Source organism: Somniosus microcephalus, chromosome 2 (genome assembly GCF_052327205.1).
Source record: "Somniosus microcephalus isolate GS21.2 chromosome 2, FLI_Smic_1.0, whole genome shotgun sequence".
NCBI classification, from domain to species: domain Eukaryota; kingdom Metazoa; phylum Chordata; class Chondrichthyes; order Squaliformes; family Somniosidae; genus Somniosus; species Somniosus microcephalus.
In genome coordinates, this window is record NC_140988.1 from 255,772,118 (window position 1) to 255,797,711 (window position 25,594).

General features: G+C 50.8%; 1 protein-coding gene across 2 annotated transcripts in view; it reads left to right on the forward strand.

Moving 5' to 3' along the window:
* Nucleotides 1-8,929, forward strand: part of adamts6 (ADAM metallopeptidase with thrombospondin type 1 motif, 6) — a 388,783-nt gene extending 379,854 nt beyond the window's left edge. For both annotated transcript variants that reach the window (XM_085971193.1, XM_085971201.1), the window contains 2 exons: nucleotides 2,812-2,968; nucleotides 5,065-8,929. In XM_085971193.1, the coding sequence (XP_085827319.1) occupies nucleotides 2,812-2,968; nucleotides 5,065-5,174 (267 nt within the window). In that variant the 3' untranslated portion in view covers nucleotides 5,175-8,929. The remainder of the gene's footprint in view (nucleotides 1-2,811; nucleotides 2,969-5,064) is intronic.
* Nucleotides 8,930-25,594: the final 16,665 nt, after the last annotated feature.

The window sequence follows — 25,594 nt, forward strand, 5'->3', positions numbered from 1 at the left end:
CACACTATGTCGGGTCAGGTCGAGGGTCACGCTATGTCGGGACAGGTCAAGGGCCACACTATGTCGGGACAGGCCGAGGGTCACTCTATGTCGGGATAGGCCGAGGGTCACGCTATGTCGGGTCAGGTCGAGGGCCACATTATATCGGGACAGGTCGAGGGTCACTCTATGTCGGGACAGGTCGAGGGTCACATTATGTCGGGACAGGTCGAGGGCCACATTATGTCAGGACAGGCCGAGGGCCACACTATGTCGGGACAGGTCGAGGGTCACTCTATGTCGTGACAGGCCGAGGGCCACACTATGTCGGGACAGGTCGAGGGCCACACTATGTCAGGACAGGTCGAGGGTCACGCTATGTCGGGTCAGGTCGAGGGTCACGCTATGTCGGGTCAGGTCGAGGGTCATGCTATGTCGGGTCAGGTCGAGGGTCACGCTATGTCGGGTCAGGCCGAGGGCCACGCTGTCGGGACAGGTCGAGGGCCACGCTATGTCGGGTCAGGTCGAGGGTCACGCCATGTCAGGACAGGTCGAGGGTCACGCTATGTCGGGACAGTTCGAGGGTCACTCTATGTCGGGACAGGCCGAGGGCCACACTATGTCGGGACAGGCCGAGGGTCACGCTGTCGGGACAGGTCGAGGGCCACACCATGCCAGGACAGGTCGAGGGTCACTCTATGTTGGGACAGGTCGAGGGTCACTCTATGTCAGGACAGGCCGAGGGCCACGCTATGTCGGGACAGGCCGAGGGTCACGCTATGTCGGGACAGGCCGAGGGTCACTCTATGTCGGGACAGGCCAAGGGTCACACTATGTCGGGGCAGGTCGAGGGTCACGCTATGTCGGGATAAGCCGAGGGCCACACTATGTCAGGACAGGCCGAGGGCCACACTATGTCGGGACAGGCCGAGGGTCATGCTATGTCGGGATAGGCCGAGGGTCACACTATGTCGGGACAGGCCGAGGGCCATGTTATGTCGGGACAGGCCGAGGGTCACACTATGTCGGGACAGGTCGAGGGTCACACTATGTCGGGACAGGTCGAGGGTCACTATGTCGGGACAGGTCGAGGGCCACGCTATGTCGGGATAAGCCGAGGGCCACACTATGTCGGGACAGGCCGAGGGTCACACTATGTCGGGACAGGTCGAGGGTCACTCTATGTCGGGACAGGCCGAGGGTCACGCTATGTCGGGACAGGTCGAGGGCCGCGCTATGTCAGGACAGGCCGAGGGTCACGCTATGTCGGGACAGGCCGAGGTCCACACTATGTCGATACAGGTCGAGGGCCACGCTATGTCGGGACAGGCCGAGGGTCACACTATGTCGGGACAGGTCGAGGGCCACACTATGTCGGGACAGGTCGAGGGCCACACTATGTCGGGACAGGTCGAGGGCCACACTATGTCGGGACAGGTCGAGGGCCACGCTATGTCGGGACAGGCCGAGGGCCACGCTATGTCGGGACAGGCCGAGGGCCACGCTATGTCGGGACAGGCCGAGGGCCACACTATGTCAGGACAGTCCGAGGGTCACGCTATGTCGGGACAGGCCGAGGGCCACGCTATGTCGGGACAGGCCGAGGGTCACTCTATGTCAGGACAGTCCGAGGGTCACGCTATGTCGGGACAGGCCGAGGGCCACGCTATGTCGGGACAGGCCGAGGGCCACGCTATGTCGGGACAGGTCGAGGGTCACATTATGTCGGGACAGGTCGAGGGCCACATTATGTCGGGACAGGCCGAGGGCCACACTATGTCGGGACAGGTCGAGTGTCACTCTATGTCGTGACAGGCCGAGGGCCACACTATGTCGGGACAGGTCGAGGGCCACACTATGTCGGGACAGGTCGAGGGTCACGCTATGTCGGGTCAGGTCGAGGGTCACGCTATGTCGGGTCAGGTCGAGGGTCACGCTATGTCGGGTCAGGTCGAGGGTCACGCTATGTCGGGACAGGCCGAGGGCCACGCTGTCGGGACAGGTCGAGGGCCACGCTATGTCGGGTCAGGTCGAGGGTCACGCCATGTCAGGACAGGTCGAGGGTCACGCTATGTCAGGACAGGTCGAGGGCCACGCTATGTCGGGACAGGCCGAGGGCCACGCTATGTCGGGACAGGCCGAGGGCCACACTATGTCAGGACAGTCCGAGGGTCACGCTATGTCGGGACAGGTCGAGGGTCACACTATGTCGGGACAGGCCGAGGGCCACGCTATGTCGGGACAGGCCGAGGGTCACTCTATGTCGGGACAGGTCGAGGGCCACGCTATGTCGGGACAGGCCGAGGGCCACGCTATGTCGGGACAGGCCGAGGGCCACGCTATGTCGGGACAGTCCGAGGGCCACGCTATGTCGGGACAGGCCGAGGGTCACGCTATGTCAGGACAGTCCGAGGGTCACGCTATGTCGGGACAGTTTGAGGGTCATGCTATGTCGGGGCAGGCCGAGGGCCACGCTACAGCAGTCCGAGTGTGAGACTACAGCAGGCCAAGTGTCATGCTATGCTGGGGCAGGCCTCTGAGGCTTTGTCCTGATATTTCCTGCACCTCTTCCAGGCAGAGGATGTGGAGCACACCAACATTATTCAAATGACTGACACCATAAATTCATCTGAAGCACATCCTTGTAGCCAACTGAATTCCAACCTTGCTACTTTTTCAATTAAGTAATCAAACAGAGGAGAGCTTAGCCCTAGATGACCTTTGCAGGATTAAAATCAAAATATATTTTAAGTTGAGCATGTTTTCATTATCTATTTGCTGTGTACGAATGTTAGGCATTCAACATGCATTTTTGTTCCTTATTTATTGCAGTGTTCTGCACAGTGTGGTCTTGGCCAGCAGATGAGGACAGTCCAGTGTCTCTCATATACTGGTCAGCCATCTAGTGAGTGTCCTGAAACCCTTCGACCACCCTCAATGCAACAGTGTGAGAGCAAATGTGATGCTACTCCCATCACCAATGCAGAAGGTAGGTACTTAAAATGGCACAATTGAATTGGGTGACGTTTTAGGAATTACTCTTTTAGATCTCTTCAGTTTGAATTGTTTCAGGTATTTTATGTACGAGTTCTCTGGTAAGAAACACTGGAACTTTCTAAATTGCTCCAGTGTGGCGTGTTGCTTGCTGGTTGTGCCAAAAGAATTTCTGCCAAGTGAAAACCATGGAATTTGAAAACATTGGGCTTTTCCTAAGTGCTATTTCAAAAGAAAACAAATTTGCGGATCATGCTTACGTATTATTTTGTAAAGAAACAGCAGATTTATGGTAATTGACGTAGGCTTTTTATTCCAAATGTCAAATGGCAAAAATGAGTTCATTGCACTGAAAGTTCCTGCACCTCTTCCAGGCAGATCAGTCCATTCAATAATTTAATTCGTTGACACTTTCTTTGACACACACAATTTTGATAGATAATTTCACCATATAATTATAAATAATACCCCCAGATTTTAATAACCAGGTGTATGAAAAATAAAGAACCTACCATCCTAGACACATGCTCAGTTGCTATTTAAAAAAAAACAATCTGAACAAGTGTTTTGTTCTCATGTTGAACTACATGCAGAACCTGCTGCTTCCACACTCCATGTTTAGTGTCAGATAGGCTGCTTGGTTTCGGAGCAGATCGGGCAGTTGCAAACAGTCAAAGTAAGTTCCTTGCAATAAATCACCAAAAAAAATAATGTCTTTGGAGGAAATGTCTGTATGTTTTCTCAGTTGATGACAGAAGTGAGGCTGTGTTTAGCAGAGCAGTTTCAAACAGTCGTGAAAGTTTATACCAATGAAAGACATGATGTTGAACTCAGCATCTGTTTGGGTTCTTGAGTTGTGCTTTTTGAATTACAGTATTTTTTTGAAGCCAGACTTTGAAGGATTGCTTCTGTTAAGTGTAATGTTACATTTGCTGTTTAGACTGTACTGTAGTACAAACACCAACAGTCCAGCCTGAACTACAATGTATGAAATACAGTTCTGTCCCATTTCTTTTAAAGTACGTGTGCGGCTGCAGAATCCAGACAGTCCAAGGTCATCTGAAACTTGAACCAAAATGCCATTTTAATCATTTTTCATGCAGTTTCAAGTTTCCTTGTAGTTTATATAGTGTATTCATGCACCTCTCACAGTAGCTGCAAGTACTTTGTCATTTGGTATTTATTGTTTTGACCGTAACATACATCCTTGGTGTATTCCACATCTGTAAATCAAAAGGTGGATATTCCTTACGATTCATTGATTCCAGACTAAGTATTCTTTTAACCAGTTGTTAGGCAAGTTTCACGAAGAATGTTCCACTCATGGTTATTGTACATTTTAAAAAAGTGAATCATAAAACAAAAGATAAACCATTAATGTAGGAAATCTAAAGTAAAAAGTGGGAATGCTAGAACGATGTAGCAGCACAGTCAGTATCTGAAAGAGAAAGACCGATTAATGTTTTCGATGGGATCCTTTATCAGATCATAAAGCATTTCTTCTGTTAGAGAGAAGTTAATTTTGACATTGTTTTATGGTTTACGTTGTATTCTGAACAAATTATGAAATTTTAATGTGGTTTTAAAGGGAATCAATTTAATATGGTTGGACAAAGCCAAATATCATACACAAAAAAACATATATTTGACTATTTTCGGAAACTGTAATATAAAGCTTCTGTATGTGACCAACCAGCTGTTCACATAGCAACATATGAAAGGGCAAATTCTGTTGGGGACCTGCGCTCGACGGGAGCATGGTTCGGAGAATCGGTGCTAGACTGTTGTAACCCTATCTCTGACCTGTGCTTCCTTATAGCAGGCTCCTCACGAGGAGTACAGGATTGGGGAATGTATCCATATGTGTACCACGTGCATGATTAAATATGAAAATGCGACATAATTTTTTTTTAAATGGCTTATAAACTGGAAATAAAAATAACATGAAGCAAATGCCACAATAGTTCATCAAAGATTTGCTTCATCCATCTGGAGGATAAGTGGGGTGCTAGCAGAGGCATGTACATCCTAGAAGTGAGTCATATCAGTTTTGTTGCCTTACTTAGTGCTGTCAATTCTTTTACTTCATAGAATGCAAAGATGTGAACAAAGTGGCTTACTGCCCACTGGTGCTGAAGTTCAAGTTCTGCAGCAGAGCGTACTTTAGACAGATGTGCTGTAAGACCTGCCAAGGACACTGACCCAAAGCAAGCCTCGTTAATTCTATCATGGAAAACGTGCCTGCCCTGAATTCACACAAAGGAATGGGATTTGATGTCCCACAAACTCTTTACCCTGTGGAAAATGTAACCACTGGTCAGCTTCAGCTGACAATAATTTGCTGTTATTTTAACTTCTGTGAAGTGGGATTTTTTTTTAAAACAAAGGTGCTGGACACAGAGAGGAGGAGATGCCAGTTCTAAGTTTTCTGCTCAGCAACATGAAAAACACTCAGATGTTAAAGAACATGCATGTTCACTTGAACAAATTGAATAGTTGGTTCATCTCCAGGGACCAGAAAGTTAATGTAATATATATTGGACCTAAATAAGAGAGAGAACAGTTCATATATGTTCAAAAGCTGATAAAGCAGAAAATAATAATAATTATCTGAGCTTGCCTAGCTGTATAAAAACTCCGAAAGATATGATGTTTTCAACACACTTCAAAAACATTACAATTATTTATCTCGCGCAACAGTGACCAAAAAAGTTTTATAGTATCAACTGATAAGTTATTTTAAAAAAAGGAACCAAAAATGGAACAGATTTCTTCTGTCTGTGGTGCTAAATTTCCAGTACTTTCCGCTGAAATTTCAAGGTTACATGGTTTAAAAAAAAATTATACACCAACATTTGGAATTCTCAATCAGGAGAATTACTCCATTTAATAAATGAAAGTGAAGTAAAACATTAGTCCAGTAGGGATACAGGAGTGCATCAAAATCAATGAAGGTTTCTTGCTGCCAGTCACAGTTGAAAGTTCAAATTAAGGCTATTGAGAAAATAATTTTAACATCATTCTATTCACTAGAATTTTTTAATAAATTAAAAGGGAAACGCAGATGTTTCTGTTTAAGCCATTGTGAAGTAAGGGGGAGGCAGAGATCATGCACTCGAGCACTGCTTTGCCAGTGTAAATGATGCCTAGAGCTTGAATTGTACCACTCTAACTGCCTTTGTTTACGCCACGGGTTTTGGAGTGGCCTCGACCACACAGGCATCCAGTTTCTTAAACCAGGCTCCATTCAAGCAGTTCTGGTCAAGACCACCATGCTAGGCATAACGCAAAGACAGACTATCTACTTTGAAATGAGGCACACCTTTCAGCAAAGCTTGTAATAAAAAAAAAGAGGAAAAATATGCTCCAGATGCTTCTCTGTTTCAAAAGGGGAAACACCTGTTTCAAAATCATTTCTGTGCTGCTAAACAGATAAATGCAGCCAAAGAATATTTGCAAAAGAGAAAATATAAATGATGTTAGAATATTTAGGTAGCACTACTCTCACTAGAAATATTAAGCAATACATTACGTTTAGATTTGACCAATGTATTGTTACCTTAATAATATTTAAATGTGAAACCACATAGTATTGGTACACTAAAGCTAAAAACAGACATGATTCCAAAGCCCAGTGCTAGCAGAGTAAATGGCCTTGCTTGATTAAAGACTCAATATTGAGATAATAAAAGAGGATACTTGTTCATATTACTATAGTACTTGAACACTTGCAGCTTGCAGCAGGTACTTTAATGAATGTGCATTTGTGTTGAACTGTGCCTCTTTTGTCTAGTGCAATGAACCTATCTTAAGTGAGAATATTTGTAAATCATTGTGTACAAAATCCATTAACATGCAAAACAGGGCACTTTTCATCAGTTAGGTGAGATTCTGTAGATGTTGAATGAAACAAATGTTTAGTAGAGTACATTTATTTTCATTTCAAAGGAATTATTTTTAAGTAATTTTCATGAAAAATGTGTTTTTTTTAAAATAAGGAGAACTAACAAGCTAACCATACATCAGCTAAAAATACATAAGCAACAATGTGATTTGTTACACAAAAATGTACAAGTTGACAATTTTCTTTCATGGCAGTCTGCACAGGAAATTGTCATGTCGCACATTTGGTCTGAAGTCATAGCTACGAAAAAAAACCTTTCTGATGTAAATGAAGACCAACAAGGTTTTGACAATCTGTATAGGATGTTGTGCTGCACACTCGGTCATGACCATGAAAATCTTGTCTGTCATCTACTACCTCTCGACAGTATTTTTAAACTGCTTTCTTCCACTACACAACTGGCCATGCCAGCGTGGTGTTTGTTCGAATGCCTATCACTAGGCTTGCTTAACAAACTAGTTCCAAACATTGGACATCCTTCTGAACAAAACTAGTCAGTCTACCTTGGTGCTGTCATGCCTTGAGAAGTCTAAGTCATCATAAAGGGAACAGTGTTGCTATGACAATCCCAAGAATGGGGCCCTCATATCAGTGCTTAATACTCCAGGGCATGAGTGTGTTTATCAGTAAATGTTTCATTTCAACAAGGAACTTTATTTAAAGAACTCTTCTTTACCTCAGATTAGGTATTTACATTGCAAAGACTTGTTTCCACAGATTTATTTTTTGTTCTGTGGTACTGGTGCTATATAACCAGGGAGTTGAATGTATATCTACATTATAGAACAGCACTGAGAGTGGAATTAAAGCAACTCCCTTAAGCAACATTGAATTGCATTATTAAAGGGAACAGAATGGAAAATGTGTTTGAATTAATAAACTGAGAGAAAAAAAACTTCAAACTGGGACCCAAACGAATGGATATGAAATTGGACCAGAAAGAAAAAAGTGTTCAAATAGCACAGTGCATTGCTGCTGCTACTTTGTAGCCACCTTAATATCAAAGCTGAATTCCTTCTGTAGTTTTCAAACTGATAACAGAACTAACTGCGCAAGCTGTAAAGGAGTTTGCCAGGCCTGCCATGCTGAGAAGAACAGTACATTGTAGCCAGTACAATGAAGAGCCCAAAGCACACACTGCAGTATTATCAGCATCTGGTCATAGAGACTAAGAAAGGGCTTGTCCACAGATATACCCCCAAGGTGCATACTTCATGGAGCAGTACACTTAATTATGGACTCTATTAATCACTGAATGTCACATAAATATCCTTATCCAGAATGGAACTAGCATTGTATTATTGTGATTAGTTGCTTATATTTTATATTCAGTATTAATGTGGTACACTGTTACTAAATATTTTCCTTTTTTGTAAATTATATGCTAATTTATTGCCATGTTTCAAGACACTTGTTCTACATACATTTCACTGCATATATTGAAAGGTAATTCTTATTGCAGTGAAATGGTATTCCATATTTGTGACACAGAATTGTTTTTTTCCTAGGTAATTTAAAACAATAAAAATGCAGCTTCTAAAAGTAGAAGAATTCCTGTTACCCTGTTGTTTATTTGGTGGATTAATTATATAAAGCATCAACTGAGTAATATAGTCTGGTAATGTATATGCATAGTTGATATATATATATATATGTCCTGAAGCAACACTATAAAACTTTGGTACAATCCCTAGTTCAGACTTCATTTGCAGAGCCATAGTTAAAAGCAGGTGGAGTCTAGAGCTATTTTTTTCTAATGCAATCCTGTGGAAATAAAATTCCAAACTTTCTGCTTTATTTCGTGGTTCTGTACTTGTTAAAGTTTGTAAAGTGAATGGATATGAAGGATGTTTTCCAAATGACATTTTCCTCTAAATGATGCTATCTATATATTTGATAATCTGTTAAGGTGCTGCTGTTAGTCCTGGCAAATTTATTTCACATTTCTTTAATTCACCTAAAGAAATAAACTAGGGGTGCAATTAACATTAGGACTAAGCTCTTCCACTGTACAAGTGACTTTGACCCTGATTTATAAATCTGTTTATTTATTGTCACATTGCATATTTGCAACAATACAGTTTTCTTTCACTGAATATGTGTCTTGTAATGGATCTAAATATGTACTTATATTCCACACATATATATAGTGACTGCAATCATTGGAATAGTGAAAGCTGATTTAAAAGTATTTTCTGATGATTGAGGATTATTTGATTGTGCTATTGTGATGTCGTGCTTAACATGAACAGTAAGATAGAACTTTAAAAAAGCACAATATTTGTTTTAAAATACCACCTCCCCACAAAAAATATGTAACAAATACAAAACAGTGTAATTGAATGTCAATAATGGATTTTGTATATTGCCTTAAAAAAGGATAAGCTGAGAAATTGACCATCAGTTCCATTCATCATTCATCTCTGGTCTTCATTCTGGCACTTTCTTCATTTCGGGTCTCTCTCCTGCTGCTACACTTCCTTCCTCAGGCAGGAAACGACAAGAGATATACTTGAAGCTCCTAAGGGGTGGGGAGAGCTGTTCCTGTCAATTATGTGTTAACTCCACCCCCCGTTAAAAATCCCAGGTCAAGTGAGTTTGAATGTCAGTCATGTCTGGAGTTCAAACTTACTTCTGTGGGTTGGTCAAATTACAAAGTTAAGTAAATATTATAGATCTTTGGCCCAATTTAATTTGATGTTGACAAATTTCTGATTCATGAAGTTATTGGTCCAAGTCATTTGAGATCACATCTAATACAATCATCTGAGTGTGATACTAGTGAGAACAGATTGAGCTGTGAAAGCAGGGTCCGATTAATCTTACCATTTTGGTGGCTCACAAAGGTAAGTACAAATGAAGGAGGCCATTCAGACCCTCTAACTTATCCTTCCATAAAAATCTATGGCTTCTCCTATCACAGCACTAACCTGGCTCTTGGTTGATTCCAGAGTTTTTGCTTCCACTATACTATGGAATTGTCTGCCAGTTGTAGAGAAGTTTTGCCTGTACCTTGACCACCTTCCCTTGCAGTTGTGGTTTAACTTAGTGGTCCAGATTTAACTATCCTGTTTGGTACGTTATACCATAAGGTTCCATCTCATTTGCCTCCTTTCAAAGCTGAACAGATTTTCTAAAATAAAAACAGAAAATGCTGGAAACACTCAGCAGGTCAGGCAGCATCTGTGGAGAGAGAAACAGAGTTAACGTTTCAGGTCGATGACCTTTCGTCAGAATGATGATTGTCAGTATGACCATCATCCCTTTTGTCATTTAATCTCTCCTGCCTTCCACCCTATCACAGGCCTTCCCTTTTGTTCTTTCCTCCCTCCCCCTTTCCCTGCCTCTGCACTTGCTTAAAACCTGTTATTTCTCTTAACTTTTTCCAGTTCTGATGAAAGGTCATCGACCTGAAACGTTCATTCTGTTTCTCTACAGATGCTGCTTGACCTGCTGAGTATTTCCAGCACTTTCTGTTTTTATTTCAGATTTCCAGCGGTATTTTGCTTTTGAGTTTTTCTAGAGTAGCTTCATAACTCAATCTTATGATACTAGGGATCAGCCTCATAGCCCTTCTCTGCACTGTCCTGGATAGTTTCCCTTGGTGATCCAACTGGCTCAGACTTACACTCTACTCATTTGGTAATATAGCTCAGCATTCTGTTTTTTATTTTGATTATTGCTCTGAAATGACTGGACATAGTCATTATTGAGATTACTATTGCTCCAAAATCTCTTTCAGCCTCGACCTTAAATGTGCAAGATATTGGCTTGTAGACCAAATGTGCCTCTTGTGAGTCCCGGTCCACGAGTTCCTGTGATCCTCGGCCCGCGAGCTCCTGTGATCCCCGGCCCGCGAGTTCCTGTGATCCAGTCCGTGAGCTCCTGTGATCCCTGGCCCGCGAGCTCCTGTGATCCCTGGCCCGCGAGCTCCTGTGATCCCTGGCCCGCGAGATCCTGTGATCGCCGGCCCGCGAGCTCCTGTGATCCCCGGCCCTTGAGAGCCTATGATCCCCGGCCCGCGAGCTCCTGTGATCCCCGGCCCGCGAGCTCCTGTGATCCCCGGCCCGCAAGCTCCTGTGATCCAGCCCGCGAATTCCTGCGATCCAGCCCGCGAGTTCCTGTGATCCCCGGCCCGCAAGTTTCTGTGATCCAGCCCGCGAGCTCCTGTGATCCCTGGTCCGCGAGCTCCTGTGATCCCTGGTCCGCGAGCTCCTGTGATCCCCGGCCCGCGAGCTCCTGTGATCCCCGGCCTGCGAGCCCCTGTGATCCCTGGCCCGAGAGTTCCTGTGATCCCCAGTTCACGAGCTCCTGTGAGCCCTGGCCCGCGAGTTCCTGTGATCCCTGGTCCACGAGCTCCTGTGATCCCTGGCCCGCAAGTTCCTGTGATCCCCGGCCCGCGAGCTCCTGTGATCCCCGGCCCGCGAGTTCCTGTGATCCCCGGCCTGCGAGCTCCTGTGATCCCCGGCCTGCTAGCTCCTGTGATCCAGCCCGCGAGCTCCTGTGATCCCCAGCCCATGAGCTCCTGTGATCACCAGCCCGCTAGCTTCTGTGATCCGGCCTGCGAACGCCTGTGATCCCCGGCCCGCGAGCTCCTGTGATCACCGGCCTGCTAGCTCCTGTGATCCAGACTGCGAACGCCTGTGATTCCCAGCCCATGAGCTCCTGTGATCCCCGGCACGCGAGTTCCTGTGAACCCCAGCCCGTGAGTTCCTGTGATCCCTGGCCTGTGAGTTCCTGTGATCCCCGGCCCACGAGCTCCTGTGATCCCCGGTCTGCGAGCGCCTGTGATCCCCAGCCCACAAGTTCCTGTGATCCCTGGCCTGCGAGTTCCTGTGATCCAGCCCGTGAGCTCCTGTGGTCCAGCCCGCGAGCTCCTGTGATCCGATTCTGGAGCTCCTGTGATCCCCGGCCCACGAGTTCCTGTGATCCCCAACCCGTGAGCTCCTGTGATCCCCGGCCCACGAGCTCCTGTGATCCCCGGCCCGCGAGCTCCTGTGATCCCCGGCCCGCAAGCTCCTGTGATCCCCAACCCGTGAGCTCCTGTGATCCCCGGTTTGCGAGCTCCTGTGATCCCCGGCCCACGAGCTCCTGTGATCCCCGGCCCGCGAGCTCCTGTGATCCCCGGCCCGCGAGCTCCTGTGATCCCCAACCCGTGAGCTCCTGTGATCCCCGGTCTGCGAGCTCCTGTGATCCCCAGCCCACGAGCTCCTGTGATCCCCGGTCTGCGAGCTCCTGTGATCCCCGGCCCACGAGCTCCTGTGATCCAGACCGTGAGCTCCTGTGATCCCCGGCCCGTGAGCTCCTGTGATCCAGACCGTGAGCTCCTGTGATCCCCGCTCTGTGAGCTCCTGTGATCCCCGGCCCACGAGCTCCTGTGATCCAGACCGTGAGCTCCTGTGATCCCCGGCCCGTGAGCTCCTGTGATCCCCGGCCCGTGAGTTCCTGTGATCCCCGGCCCGCGAGCTCCTGTGATCCTCGGCCCATGAGCTCCTCTGATACCCGGCCCACGAGCTCCTGTGATCCCCGGCCCACGAGCTCCTGTGATCCTCGGCCCATGAGCTCCTCTGATACCCGGCCCACGAGCTCCTGTGATCCCCGGCCCACGAGCTCCTGTGATCCCCGGCCCACGAGCTCCTGTGATCCCCGGCCCGCGAGCTCCTGTGATCCCCGGCCCGCGAGCTCCTGTGGTCCCCGGCCTGCGAGCTCCTGTGATCCCCGGCCCGCGAGCTCCTGTGATCCCCGGCCCACGAGCTCCTGTGATCGCCGGCCCGTGAGCTCCTGTGATCCAGACCGTGAGCTCCTGTGATCCCTGGTCCGCGAGCTCCTGTGATCCCCGGCCCACGAGCTCCTGTGATCCTCGGCCCGCGAATTCCTGTGATCCCCAGCCCGTGAGCTCCTGTGATTCCCAGCCCGTGAGCTCCTGTGATCCCCGGCCCGCGAGTTCCTGTGATCCCCGGCGCGCGAGCTCCTGTGATCCTTGGCCCGCGAGTTCCTGTGATTCCCAGCCCACGAGTTCCTGTGATCCCCGGCCCGCGAGTTCCTGTGATCCAGCCTGCAAGCTCCTGTGATCCCCGGCCTGTGAGCTCCTGTGATCCTCGGCCCATGAGCTCCTGTGATCCCTGGCCCATGAGTTCCTGTGATCCCTGGCCCACGAGCTCCTGTGATCCTTGGCCCGCGAGTTCCTGTGATTCCCAGCCCGCGAGTTCCTGTGATCGCCAGCCCGCGAGTTCCTGTGATTCCCAGCCCGCGAGTTCCTGTGATCGCCAGCCCGCGAGTTCCTGTGATCCAGCCCACAAGCTCCTGTGATCCTCGGCCCACGAGCTCCTGTGATCCCCGGCCCGCGAGTTCCTGTGTTCCAGCCCAAGAGCTCCTGTGATCCTCGGCCCGCGAGTTCCTGTGATCCCCGGCCCGCGAGCTCCTGTGATCCCTGGCCCGCGAGCTCCTGTGATCCCCGGCCCATGAGCTCCTGTGGTCCTTGGCCCGCGAGCTCCTGCGATCCCCAGCCCGTGAGCTCCTGTGATCCCCGGCCCATGAGCTCCTGTGGTCCTCAGCCCGCGAGCTCCTGTGATGCCCGGCCCGCGAGCTCTTGTGATCCCCGGCCCGTGAGCTCCTGTGGTCCTCGGCCCGCGAGCTCCTGTGGTCCAGCCCGCGAGCTCCTGTGATGCCCGGCCCGCGAGCTCTTGTGATCCCCGGCCCGTGAGCTCCTGTGGTCCTCGGCCCGCGAGCTCCTGTGGTCCAGCCCGCGAGCTCCTGTGATGCCCGGCCCGTGAGCTCCTGTGATGCCTGGCCCGTGAGCTCTTGTGATGCCCGGCCCGTGAGCTCTTGTGATCCCCGGCCCGTGAGCTCCTGTGGTCCAGCCCGTGAGCTCCTCTGATCCGATTCTGGAGCTCTTGTGATCCTCGGCCCGCGAGCTCCTGTAATCCTCGGCCCATGATCTCCTGTGATCCCCGGCCACGAGCTCCTGTGATTCCCAGCCCGCGAGCTCCTGTGATCCCCGGCCCGCGAGCTCCTGTGATCCAGCCCGCGAGCTCCTGTGATCCAGCCCGCGAGCTCCTGTGATTCCCAGCCCGCGAGTTCCGTTGATCCCCGGCCCGCAAGCTCCTGTGATCTCCGGCCTGCGAGCTCCTGTGCTCCCCGGCCCGCAAGCTCCTGTAATCCCCGGCCCGTGAGCTCCTGTGGTCCAGCCCGCGAGCTCCTGTGATCCGATTCTGGAGCTCCTGTGATCCCCAGCCCGCGAGCTCCTGTGATCCCCGGCCTGCGAGCTCCTGTGATCCCCGGCCCATGAGCTCCTGTGATCCCCGGCCCACGAGCTCCTGTGATCCCCGGCACTCGAGCTCCTGTGATCCCCGGCCCACGAGCTCCTGTGATCCCCGGCCCATGAGCTCCTCTGATGCCCGGCCCGTGAGCTCCTGTGATGCCCGGCCCGTGAGCTCTTGTGATCCCCGGCCCGTGAGCTCCTGTGGTCCAGCCCGCGAGCTCCTCTGATCCGATTCTGGAGCTCTTGTGATCCTCGGCCCGCGAGCTCCTGTGATCCTCGGCCCATGAGCTCCTGTGATCCCCGGCCACGAGCTCCTGTGATTCCCAGCCCGCGAGCTCCTGTGATCCCCGGCCCGCGAGTTCCTGCGATCCAGCCCGCGAGCTCCTGTGATCCCCGGCCCGCGAGTTCCCGTGATCTGGCTCGCGAGCTCCTGTGATCCCCAGCCCATGAGCTCCTGTGATTCCCAGCCCGTGAGCTCCTGTGATCCCCGGCCCGCGAGCTCCTGTGATCCAGCCCGCGAGCTCCTGTGATCCCGGCCTGCGAGTTCCTGTGATCCGGACCTGGAGATCCTGTGATCCAACCCGTGAGCACCGCTGACTTCAACAACTTCAAATTTAAGCAATTGGTGGATTCCGACCAATTTTACCATTCTGCAGATCCAGCCATTTTAAACGATCCCTCCCGCTCCTCTTGCAATTTTATTGGGCCCAGCCAGATCTCTCCTGCTGCCTGCGTTCAAAGAGGAAATGCTTTTTGAAGCAAGCATTATATTCTTGAAATTAATGGAATCTTTCTAAAGATGTACTATTACCTAAAAGTGGGATAGAAAAGCCAAGGGGAGAATGAGAAAAGCAAAGGAGAGAAAGCAATAGAAGGCCAGAAGAGGAGAGAGGGGACCAGATAAGCAAGGAAAAGGAAGATAGGCAAAAAGAGGATAACAGAACAAAACTTTGGTTGAGGGGAGGAAGGACGGGGTCCTTGCATGATAGTGAGGTGGTTAGGGAAGACATTGTAGTGTTGGAAAGAGAGGGGCCCCGATTTTCTGCCAGCCGTCGGGCAGCTTTCCAGGCGGCCAGGAACCGAAAATCGCCGAAAAAGCGGGTCGTGACCCCCCCACCCCCCCCCCCCCCCGCCTGATTCCCCGCCCCGTCCGACTTTCGGACCGCCGTTTCTCCGCGACCCGATTCAGTCCCGCCCGCCGCTGGCGGGTCTGGCCGTCGGAACAGTAATGAGCAATTATCACCATGTTTAAGTCGATTTTAGGGTGCCCTTGCGATTTTCAGGGGTTCCCCACGCTAAACACGCCTGCGGGGAACCCCGCTGATGAAACCTGGCATGAAGCTTGCCGGCTTGCTTGCTGTCAGCTGCAGCTCATTTGGGAAAGCTGCGATATAATCGGAGAGCATTTGTATGTTGAAGGACCTTGTTGTTGCAGGTTTGGGGCTACTTCTTCAAGGCTTAGGCACAGCTGTGGAAGGTTGGAGCCTCACACACTTCTCCAATGTGATCTCCTGGGAAGCCCTTCTCGCCACCCTCACTCAGCGCTTCCTCAGCAGAGGCATCTACCAGAAGCATGGGACGCCTTTTCTTCCTTCCCTTCTTGCCATTAGAGGATCTCCAGCAGCAGAGGTGGCAGCAGCAGAACCAGGAACAGCAGGATGAGCACCAGGAGCACCAGGCTGCTGCTCACTCACCTGAAGCTGCACAGGCCAGAAGGGGCCAGTGCTTGGAAGTGGCTTGAGAGCACCTGTGGTAAACCACTGTCATACCTGTCTGTGTCTGTATGTGTATTCCACTAGGTACAGGTCTGGACATGCCTCGGCTGACTCCTCCCACTATTCCAGGTATATAAGTGACTACCTCCCAGTCCCTTAGTATTCTGGACGGGTCGACCACTCGAGACAAGACCTTCATTCTTTAGTTAATAAAAGCCTGATTGTTACTCGCTCAACTTCAGTCTTTTGAGTAATTGATGGCGCATCAATTTTATTAACTAAATTTTTTATAATGGAGAAGATCCTCACACCAGCATGCCTGGACCTGGACAGTCGGGAAGCGGACGCTTCCACCAAGTTTGCTCACTGGCTCACGTGCTTCGAGACATTCCTGACTGCCTCCACTGCGGTCGAAACGGATGCGGACAAACTGTCTGTCCTGATCTCCAAGGTGAACCACCGAGTGTACTCAGTCATCCGGGATGCGACCTCGTACACAGCCGCCCTCCAGCTCCTCAAGACCCAGTACACGCGCCCTGTGAACGAAGTATACGCTAGGCACCTTCTGGGGAGTCGCAAGCAACAACCTGGGGAATCGACTGAGGAATACCTCCAAGCACTGTCCGTGCTTGGCCGGGCCTGTGGGTGTAAGGCGGTAACGCCCACTAAGTACACGGAGGAACTGATCCGGGATGCCTTCGTAGCGGGCCACAGGTCCAACTACACCCGACAGCGACTGCTGGAGCAGAGTGACCTCACCCTCGACAAAGCCTCCGACATCGCACTAACGCTGGACGCAGCCTTCCGGGGCATGGATGCCTACTCCTCTGCACCGTGGACGCCGCGGGGAACGACAACCTGGGACACGGTAGGACAGCCCCATAGCACCGTGCCACCCCAGCCACAGCCCAACAACGGCCCAACTACCGCAGCAGTGTCCCAAAGCCAGACAGCAGTATCCCAAGGCCAGAAATGCTACTTCTGTGGCCAGGCCAAACACCCCAGAGCGCGCTGCCCGGCGAAGAATGCAACCTGCTCGGGCTGCGGGAAAAAGGGACACTACGCCAGCGTCTGCAAGGCCAAAGCCACCCCGAACGCCAGCAGCGCCGCGTGTGGGCCGTGCGAGCCGCCATCTTGGGCCTCCCCAGCCATGTGCGAACCACCGCAGCAGCAGCCATCTTGGACGACTCCAGCCACATGGGAATCATGGGCGCCGCCATCTTGGACACCAGCCGGGACGCAGCAGACCGCCAACCCCCACCCATCTGATACTCGCAGCGACACACCGACCCCTACGCTGGCCTCTGTGACGCTGGACCAAACGAGACCGCACCAGTTAGCTCGGTCCAAAATGGACGTTAAGGTAAACGGCCATGCAATAAACTGCCTTTTTGACTCCGGGAGCACAGAGAGCTTCATCCACCCCGACACGGTGCGGCGTTGCTCTCTCCCAGTCCTGCCTGCGCACCAGCGGATTTCTATGGCCTCCGAGTCCCAGTCAGCGGACATTGGCGGCTACTGCGTGGTGACACTAGTAGTAGACGGGACTGTGTTCAATAATTTTAAACTCCTGGTCCTGCCCGACCTCTGCGCTGCCGTTCTACTGGGGTTGGATTTCCAGTGCCACCTCAAAAGCGTTACGATGGCGTACGGTGGCCCCCTCCCCCCACTCACAGTCCGCAGCCAGCAGCCTCCAAATTGCCCGCCGCGCACTAGATGCAACCTCTCCACACTCAGAGTCCCACCCCCCCCACTGTTTGCTAACCTCACCCCTGACTGTAAGCCCATCGCCACAAAGAGCAGGCGATACAGTGCCGGGGACAGGGTTTTCATCAAAACCGAAGTGGAACGGCTCCTGAAGGAGGGGATTATTGAGGGCAGCTCCAGCCCCTGGCGAGCCCAGGTTGTGGTCGTTAAGACCGGCGAGAAACAACGCCTGGTCATCGACTACAGCCAAACAATAAACCGCTACACCCTGCTGGACGCCTACCCACTCCCCCGCATAGCTGACATGGTCAACCAGATCGCGCAGTACCGCGTCTTTTCGACCATTGACCTGAAATCAGCGTACCACCAGCTCCCCATCAGCCCTGAAGACCGCCAGTATACTGCTTTTGAGGCAAACGGCCGCCTCTATCACTTCCTTAGGGTTCCCTTCGGCGTTACCAACAGGGTCTCCGTCTTCCAAAGGGAGATGGACCGGATGGTCGATCAAAACGAGCTGCAGGCCACTTTCCCTTACCTAGATAATGTGACCATCTGCGGCCATGACTTGCAGGACCATGACGCAAACCTCGAGAAATTCCTCCGCACCGCCCAACTCCTGAACCTGACATATAACAAGGAGAAGTGCATATTCCGCACAGACCGCCTCGCCATCCTTGGCTGTGTTGTAGAACACGGGGTCATCGGTCCCGACCCGGACCGGATGCGTCCCCTTATGGAACTCCCACTGCCCCACTGCCTAAAAGCTCTGAAGAGGTGCCTAGGGTTTTTTTCCTACTACGCTCAGTGGGTCCCCTACTATGCAGACAAAGCCCGTCCGCTGATCAAGTCCACCTCTTTTCCCGTGACGGCAGAGGCCCGCTTAGCCTTCCACCGTATCAAGGAAGACATTGCCAAAGCCACCATGCACGCAGTGGACGAATCCATCCCCTTCCAGGTGGAAAGCGATGCGTCCGACTTCACTCTGGCCGCCACCCTTAATCAGGCGGGGAGACCTGTGGCATTCTTCTCACGAACCCTCCAGGGCCCGGAGACCAGACACTCCGCGGTCGAGAAGGAGGCCCAGGCTATCGTGGAGGCTGTGCGTCATTGGAGGCACTACCTGGCCGGAAAACGATTTACCCTGCTCACTGACCAGCGTTCAGTTGCTTTTATGTTCAACAACAAGCAGAGGGGCAAAATCAAAAATGACAAGATCTTGAGGTGGAGAATCGAACTTTCCACCTACAATTACGAGATCTTGTACCGGCCTGGGAAGCTCAATGAACCCCCAGATGCCCTATCGCGTGGCACCTGCGCCAGCGCGCAGATCGATAGGCTGAGGGCCCTCCACAATGACCTCTGCCACCCGGGGGTCACCAGGTTCTTCCACTTCATCAAGGCCCGCAACCTGCCTTACTCCATTGAGGAGGTCAGGACCATGACCAAGAACTGCCAAGTCTGCGCTGAGTGCAAACCGCACTTTTATAGACCAGACAGAGCCCACCTGATAAAAGCCACTCGCCCTTTCGAACGCCTGAGCGTCGATTTTAAAGGGCCTCTCCCCTCCTCCGACCGCAATGTGTACTTCCTCAACATCATTGACGAGTACTCCCGGTTCCCGTTCGCTTTCCCCTGCCCGGACATGACCAGTGCCACGGTCATTAAATGTCTGAACAGCCTCTTCACCCTGTTCGGTTTCCCCAGCTATATCCATAGCGACCGGGGCTCATCGTTTATGAGCGACGAACTCCGCCAGTACCTGCTCGCTAGGGGTATTGCCACAAGCAGGACCACCAGTTACAACCCCCGGGGGAACGGACAGGTGGAAAGAGAGAATGCAACTGTTTGGAAGGCTGCCCTACTAGCCTTAAAGTCTAGGGGCCTTCCGACCTCCCGCTGGCAGGAGGTGCTCCCCGATGCGCTCCACTCGATTCGGTCACTTCTCTGCACTGCCACCAATGCCACCCCTCACGAGAAAATGTTTGTCTTCCCAAGGAAGTCCACATCGGGGACATCGTTACCGCCATGGCTGACGTCCCCAGGGCCGGTACTACTGAGAAGACACGTGAGGGCCAATAAAACGGACCCCCTGGTCGAGAGGGTCGACCTCCTCCACGCCAACCCCCAGTACGCTTACATTGCGTACCCGGACGGGCGGGAGGACACAGTCTCCATACGAGACCTCGCACCCTCGGGGACCGCTGTAACCCACTACCCATTACCACCCCCCCCCACGACCCGATATCCAACCCCAGCAGCCGGCTCGCCTTGGACCGTCACCCATGAGGACTACACTCCAGGGCCCCAGCCTACACGGGACGCGACGCCGGAAGCTCCACCACCCCTGCCGTCGCCACGTCGATCACAGCGGCAGACAAGACCTCCGGAGAGACTCCAATACACGAACTTTTAAATACACTTCACCCCGCCGGACTCATTTTTAAACAAGGGGTGAATGTGGTAAACCACTGTCATACCTGTCTGTGTCTGTATGTGTATTCCACTAGGTACAGGTCTGGACATGCCTCGGCTGACTCCTCCCACTATTCCAGGTATATAAGTGACTACCTCCCAGTCCCTTAGTATTCTGGACGGGTCGACCACTCGAGACAAGACCTTCATTCTTTAGTTAATAAAAGCCTGATTGTTACTCGCTCAACTTCAGTCTTTTGAGTAATTGATGGCGCATCAGCACCTTGCTGCGCTTTAGGGGGCCATGGGGACCTGTATCTGCACTGGCAGTCCTACTCAGAAGGACTTCCATGAAGGTCTGGTTTCTCTGTTCAATAGATGGCCAACGCTCCTCAAGAGATGTCATTCTCTTATGAGCACTCACCATGTTTTCCATACCCTGGCGAGTTATCTCCTCCATGGAGGTTGCCAACCTTTCCATGGTGATGCGTTCCTGCGCCAATGACTCCACAGAGGCTCTGCTCATGGTCGCTATGGACTCCTCCATTCGCTCCGCACTCGCAGCGACCCTGGAGACAAAACCTGCCAGAGACTCCTGCATCTGTGCATGGAGATCCATCACCTCTTCTCTTGCGGATGGACCCAGAGGCAGAGGGTCGACATGCAGCGCAGCTGAGCTGAGCTGGCAGAGTCCTGCACCCTCCGACGAGGACTCTCCACTGCTGTCCCTGTCTGCAGAATCTGCTGATGCTCACTTGTGAGCTGTGATACACCAGGTGACAACACTACTCTATGTCCCAAAGGTCCCCCCGAAGTGTGAGTGTCTGCGCTGGTGCTGGGTGCGCTTACTTCTGCTGATGCTCTGCCCTCAGAGGGAGGAGCTTCCTCTGAGGAGTTTGGCTGCACCGCCTCTTCCTCCTCCACAGTGGGGACGGGGGCTCTGGATGGTCCTGTGGGGGAGTAGAGGAAGGAGTTAGAGATGTGATGCCAAGGTGACATGCACATTCGAGTTGACATCTGCTGACACCTGCATCCATGCAGCCTTGGTCTCAGTGGGAGGCCTCTTCCTGCCTGACCTAGGGAAGAGGACCTCCCTGTGGGCCCTAACCCCATCCAATAATGCCTGCAGGGAAGCTTCGTCGAATTTGGAGGCTGCTCGGAGTCTGGCACTGGCCACAGCTGCTGCAGGCTCCTTTGCCATCCTGTATGGTTCATTTGGAAGCCTTCAGAGGATGCAGTGCTTGCTATGGACCTTGAAAGCACCACGAATGATGACATCATACTGTGGGGATTTCTGACTAGAAATGGACAATTAGCAAGGCTGCCCACATGCTGGGAATTAATTGGCCACTTGAGGGAAAATTGCGTGGAGCTGGCTGACACATTTTTTTGTGTGTCAGAACCCCACATTCGGGGGAATCTGACCATTTCCCACACAATCCACAAAATCGGGCCCAATGTCTTTTTTTCTAATTGTTGTTGGTTTATTATCCTTTTGTCATGTGTAAAAGAAAAATATGGCAAACAGTTGATTGTGTAGAAATAACAACAGAAAATGCTGGAAAAACTCAGCAGGCCAGGCAACATCCGTGGAGAGAGAAACAGAGTTAACGTTTCAGGTCGAAACCCTTTTTCAAACTGGAAAGGAAATAAAATAGATCGAAGGCAGAGCTGCGATAGAACAAAAGAAGTAAAAGAAGTAAAAGAGACATTAAGAGGTATTCAAAACCAGACGAGATGGTAATAGGACAGTGGAGACAAAAGACGGCAAGATTAGGTGTGAAGTGTACTGGCAGGATGGGAGACAGCTGCCGTGTGGGAGTGAAAAAAAAAGGAAAGGGGGGGGGAAAGGGAAGATCCAAAACAAAGGGGTGGAAAAAAAATATAAGTAAAAATGTAATAGGGGCCGAGGTTATGACCTGAAATTGTTGAATTCGATATTGAGTCCGGAAGGCTGCAAAGTGCCCAATCGGAAGATGAGGTGCTGTTCCTCGAGTTTACGTTGAGCTTCCGTGGAACAATGCAAGAGGCCAAGGACGGTGAGGTCCGAGTGGGAATGGAGCGGTGAATTAAAATGACAGGCAACCGAAAGCTCGGGGTCACCCTTACGGACTGAACAGAGGTGTTCCGCAAAGCGGTCACCCAATCTGCGTTTGGTCTCCCCAATGTAGAGGAGACCGCATCGTGAGCAGCGAATACAGTATACTAGATTGCAAGAAGTACAAGTAAATCGCTGTTTCACCTGGAAGGGGTGTTTGGGGCCCTGGACAGTGGGAAGGGCGGAGGTATAGGGGCAGATGTTACATCTCCTGCGCTTGCACGGGAAGGTGCCAGGAGAAGGGGAAGGGCTGTTGGGGGTGATAGAGGAGTGGACTAGGGTGTCTCGGAGGGAGCGGTCCCTACGGAACGCTGAAAGGGGAGGGGAGGGGAAGATGCGTAAGGGTTTAAATAAATGTTAAAATAATTTTTTTTTAATCATTTAAACATTCCCTTACTTTTAAAACTAGTTTAGGTTATTGTTGTCTTGTTTAAAACAGTTTAATTTTTTTTTCAAAAAGTTAAATTTTTATTTTAAATGTTTAATTGAATTTAATTTTAATTAATTTTGAACCTGTGATTATTTATTTTTATTTCAGTGTTGTGAAAATGTATTTTTTAGTGGATTCCTATTAAGCTTATGGGGATTCCGTACGTAAATGGAATCCCCATAAGCATAATGAGAATCCCCCTTTGTCATTGGTTGGGTCGGCTCACATGATGTCAGGGACGCTTGCGAACCACATGCACCCCTGGGATACGTGGATCTTTACGCAGGCATACGCCTGCAGATCCAGGAGCGCAAGTGTTCGACGGTCCAGAGCCATCAGGTAGGTAGGGAGTTTTCTTGCGGTTTGGAGGCGTTCGTCCGCGGCAAGCCTGCGATCGCAATCTAGAGTAATAGGGCTCGATTTTGCCATTGTGGGCGGGCTGGGGCGTGTCATGTGGTTTTCATGTCAGGACCCCAACTCCGATATGAAGTGGGGAAAAAGTGCAATTTTGCCCTAATTGGGTGCTTGATTTCCAGCATGTGGGAACCTTTGGCCCAATGAGTCTTTTCATACAGAAAGTCGCCTCCGATGATGTCATCAATGCTGCTGGATTTAAGGCCTGCAAGCAGCCTTGCTTCTTTTGGAGACTTTAAACTTTATGCCCATTGTTGTGATCGCTTCATTCAGCAACAATGTCCAGCAGTAGGCCAAAGTGTGCTCCAAGGTTCGATGAGGCCTCCCTCCAAGCTCTGGTGGAGGGAGCAAAATCAAATAAGGAGGTGCTCTTACCTTCCTCAGGGAGGAAAAAGCCTCCCCAGCAGACTAAAGCTGTGTGGATGCAAGTGGCCCAGGAGATCAACCCAATCTCTATGTGCCGCCAATCCTAGCTGCAGTGTAGGAAGATGTTTCATGACCTTCTCCGCATAGGAAAAGTGAGTATGACTTTCCCATCACCCTCAATCTGATCCCCATCGCCTCTCCTCACCAGCACTCAGCTTTGCCAACCTCTTCCTCCACATCCCACTTGACACTTACATCCCTACACCCTTACCCATTCCCTCTCTCTCTATGGTCACATTCACTTAACTATTCGACCATGTAGACCTCACACTCCCTATCACTGTGATGCAACAACAACAACAACTTACAACACACAGGAAGGGCCCTTTGTCTCCTTCTAAGCATCTATGTTTTATTCACTTATTTTTATTCATATATTCACTTCGGAGTCGGGGTCCTGACACGAATGCCACCTGACACGCCCCAGCCTGCCCACAATGGCAAGATCGAGCCCCTTGTATTCAAGACTCATCAAACCTATCTGCTGAGCAGAAATCAGATGGCTGTTGCATTGGAGAATGCAGCAGCCACTTGTCATCTCTACTGCGGAGATGCCGGAATCTCCGGTTCCCCAACGGTTGAAGCCTGCAGGAAGAAACAAAGGTAAGTAAACATTTTCTAGCACTTTTCATTCAACTCACATAATTACCTCTCCACACTTGCACCCATCACTCACCTCTACAGCGCACTTTTGCACCCCTCCGGCCCCCGCAGACCCACTACTCACTTCGCTGACCCTGGCGGGGTTTCCCGGCATCGGGAAGCCCGCACCTCTCCTGGAAAAATGGGGATAATCCTCTTAACTGCCTGTTAACTACCTGTTAATAGGCAGTTATGTGGCAGTAATCCCCTTCCCATCTCCAGGAGACGGAACCCGCTGCGGGTCGGGTACTCGCCTCCTGGGAAGATGGCACGGGGGCGGGATGGGTACCCGCCCACAGATTCTGCCATTTTCCTGGCAGTCCCGCCTCCAAACCCGCCTCCCCAGGGCTGGCAAAATCGCCCCCAAAGTACTCATTGAGTATTCTAGCCTTGCCCTGTGCCTGTAAGCATATATCACCTCCTTTGTCCCTAATAGGCCCCACCTGGCCTCTTACTACCCGCTTACTATTTACATGCCGGTAGAAGATTTTTGGGTTCCCTTTTATGTTAACTGCCATTTTATTCTCATAGTCTCTCTTTGCCAGTCTTATTTTCATCTTCACTTCCCCTCTTAGCTTATTATATTTGGCCTGGTTCTCACTTGAAGAATTCACCTGATATGTATCATACACCCTCTTTTTTTTGTTTCTCTATCTCCCTCGTCATCCAAGGAGCCCTGGCTTTGGTTCCCCTACCTTTCCCTCTTGTTGGAATGTACCTAGCCGATACTTGAAATATCTCCTCCTTAAAGATCACCCAATGTTCCGTTACAGTTTTTCCTGACAGACTTTGGTTCCATTTTACCCTGGCTAGATCCTTTTGCATCCTATTGAAGTTAGCCCGCTTCCAGTTTAGAAGTTCCACTGTAGATTGGTGCTTTCTCTTCTCCTTCAATTATCTAAATCTTATGATACGATGATCACTCGTACCCAAGTGTTCTCCCACAGACACTTGGTCGACCTGGCTCACCTCATTCCCCAGCACCAGATCCAGCAATGCCTCCTTCCTAGTTGGGCCGAGAACATACTGGTCAAGGAAATTCTCCTGAACACATTTCAGAAATTCCTCCCCCTCCTTTCCCTTTACTCCAGCATTATCCCAATTGATATTTGGGTAATTAAAGTCCCTCAATATCACCACTCTATGTGGGAGAAATTCAGTATCGCCCCATTTGGTGCAATTATCGGCCGTGCGCAAAGTTTAGCGCCTGACGCTAATTATCACCTCTGACTGCAAACTTGGCTTTTATCGCCCCTGGAGGTGATTGGAGCACTAAATCAGGCGCTACACACCTCTCTTAAGGCGCAAAGGCCGAGGAGTGAGGCGCTATCTCAGAGCGCTGGCGAAGCTCTTGTGATGTCAGTTAGCAGTGGAACACAGACACACTGGCGCCAGCCAGTTCTTAAAGGGGAGGTCTGATGAAAGGTCATCGACCTGAAACGCTAACTCTGTTTCTCTCTTCTCAGATGCTGCTTGACCTGCTGTGTTTCTCCAGCATTTTTCTGTTTTTATCTTAAAGGGGAGAGTTGATTTTGCACTCCATCCACATCCTGCTCATTGCAGCCTTGAATCTCGGCCTGAATCTCAGCCTGGAGAGACATGTACATCAAAT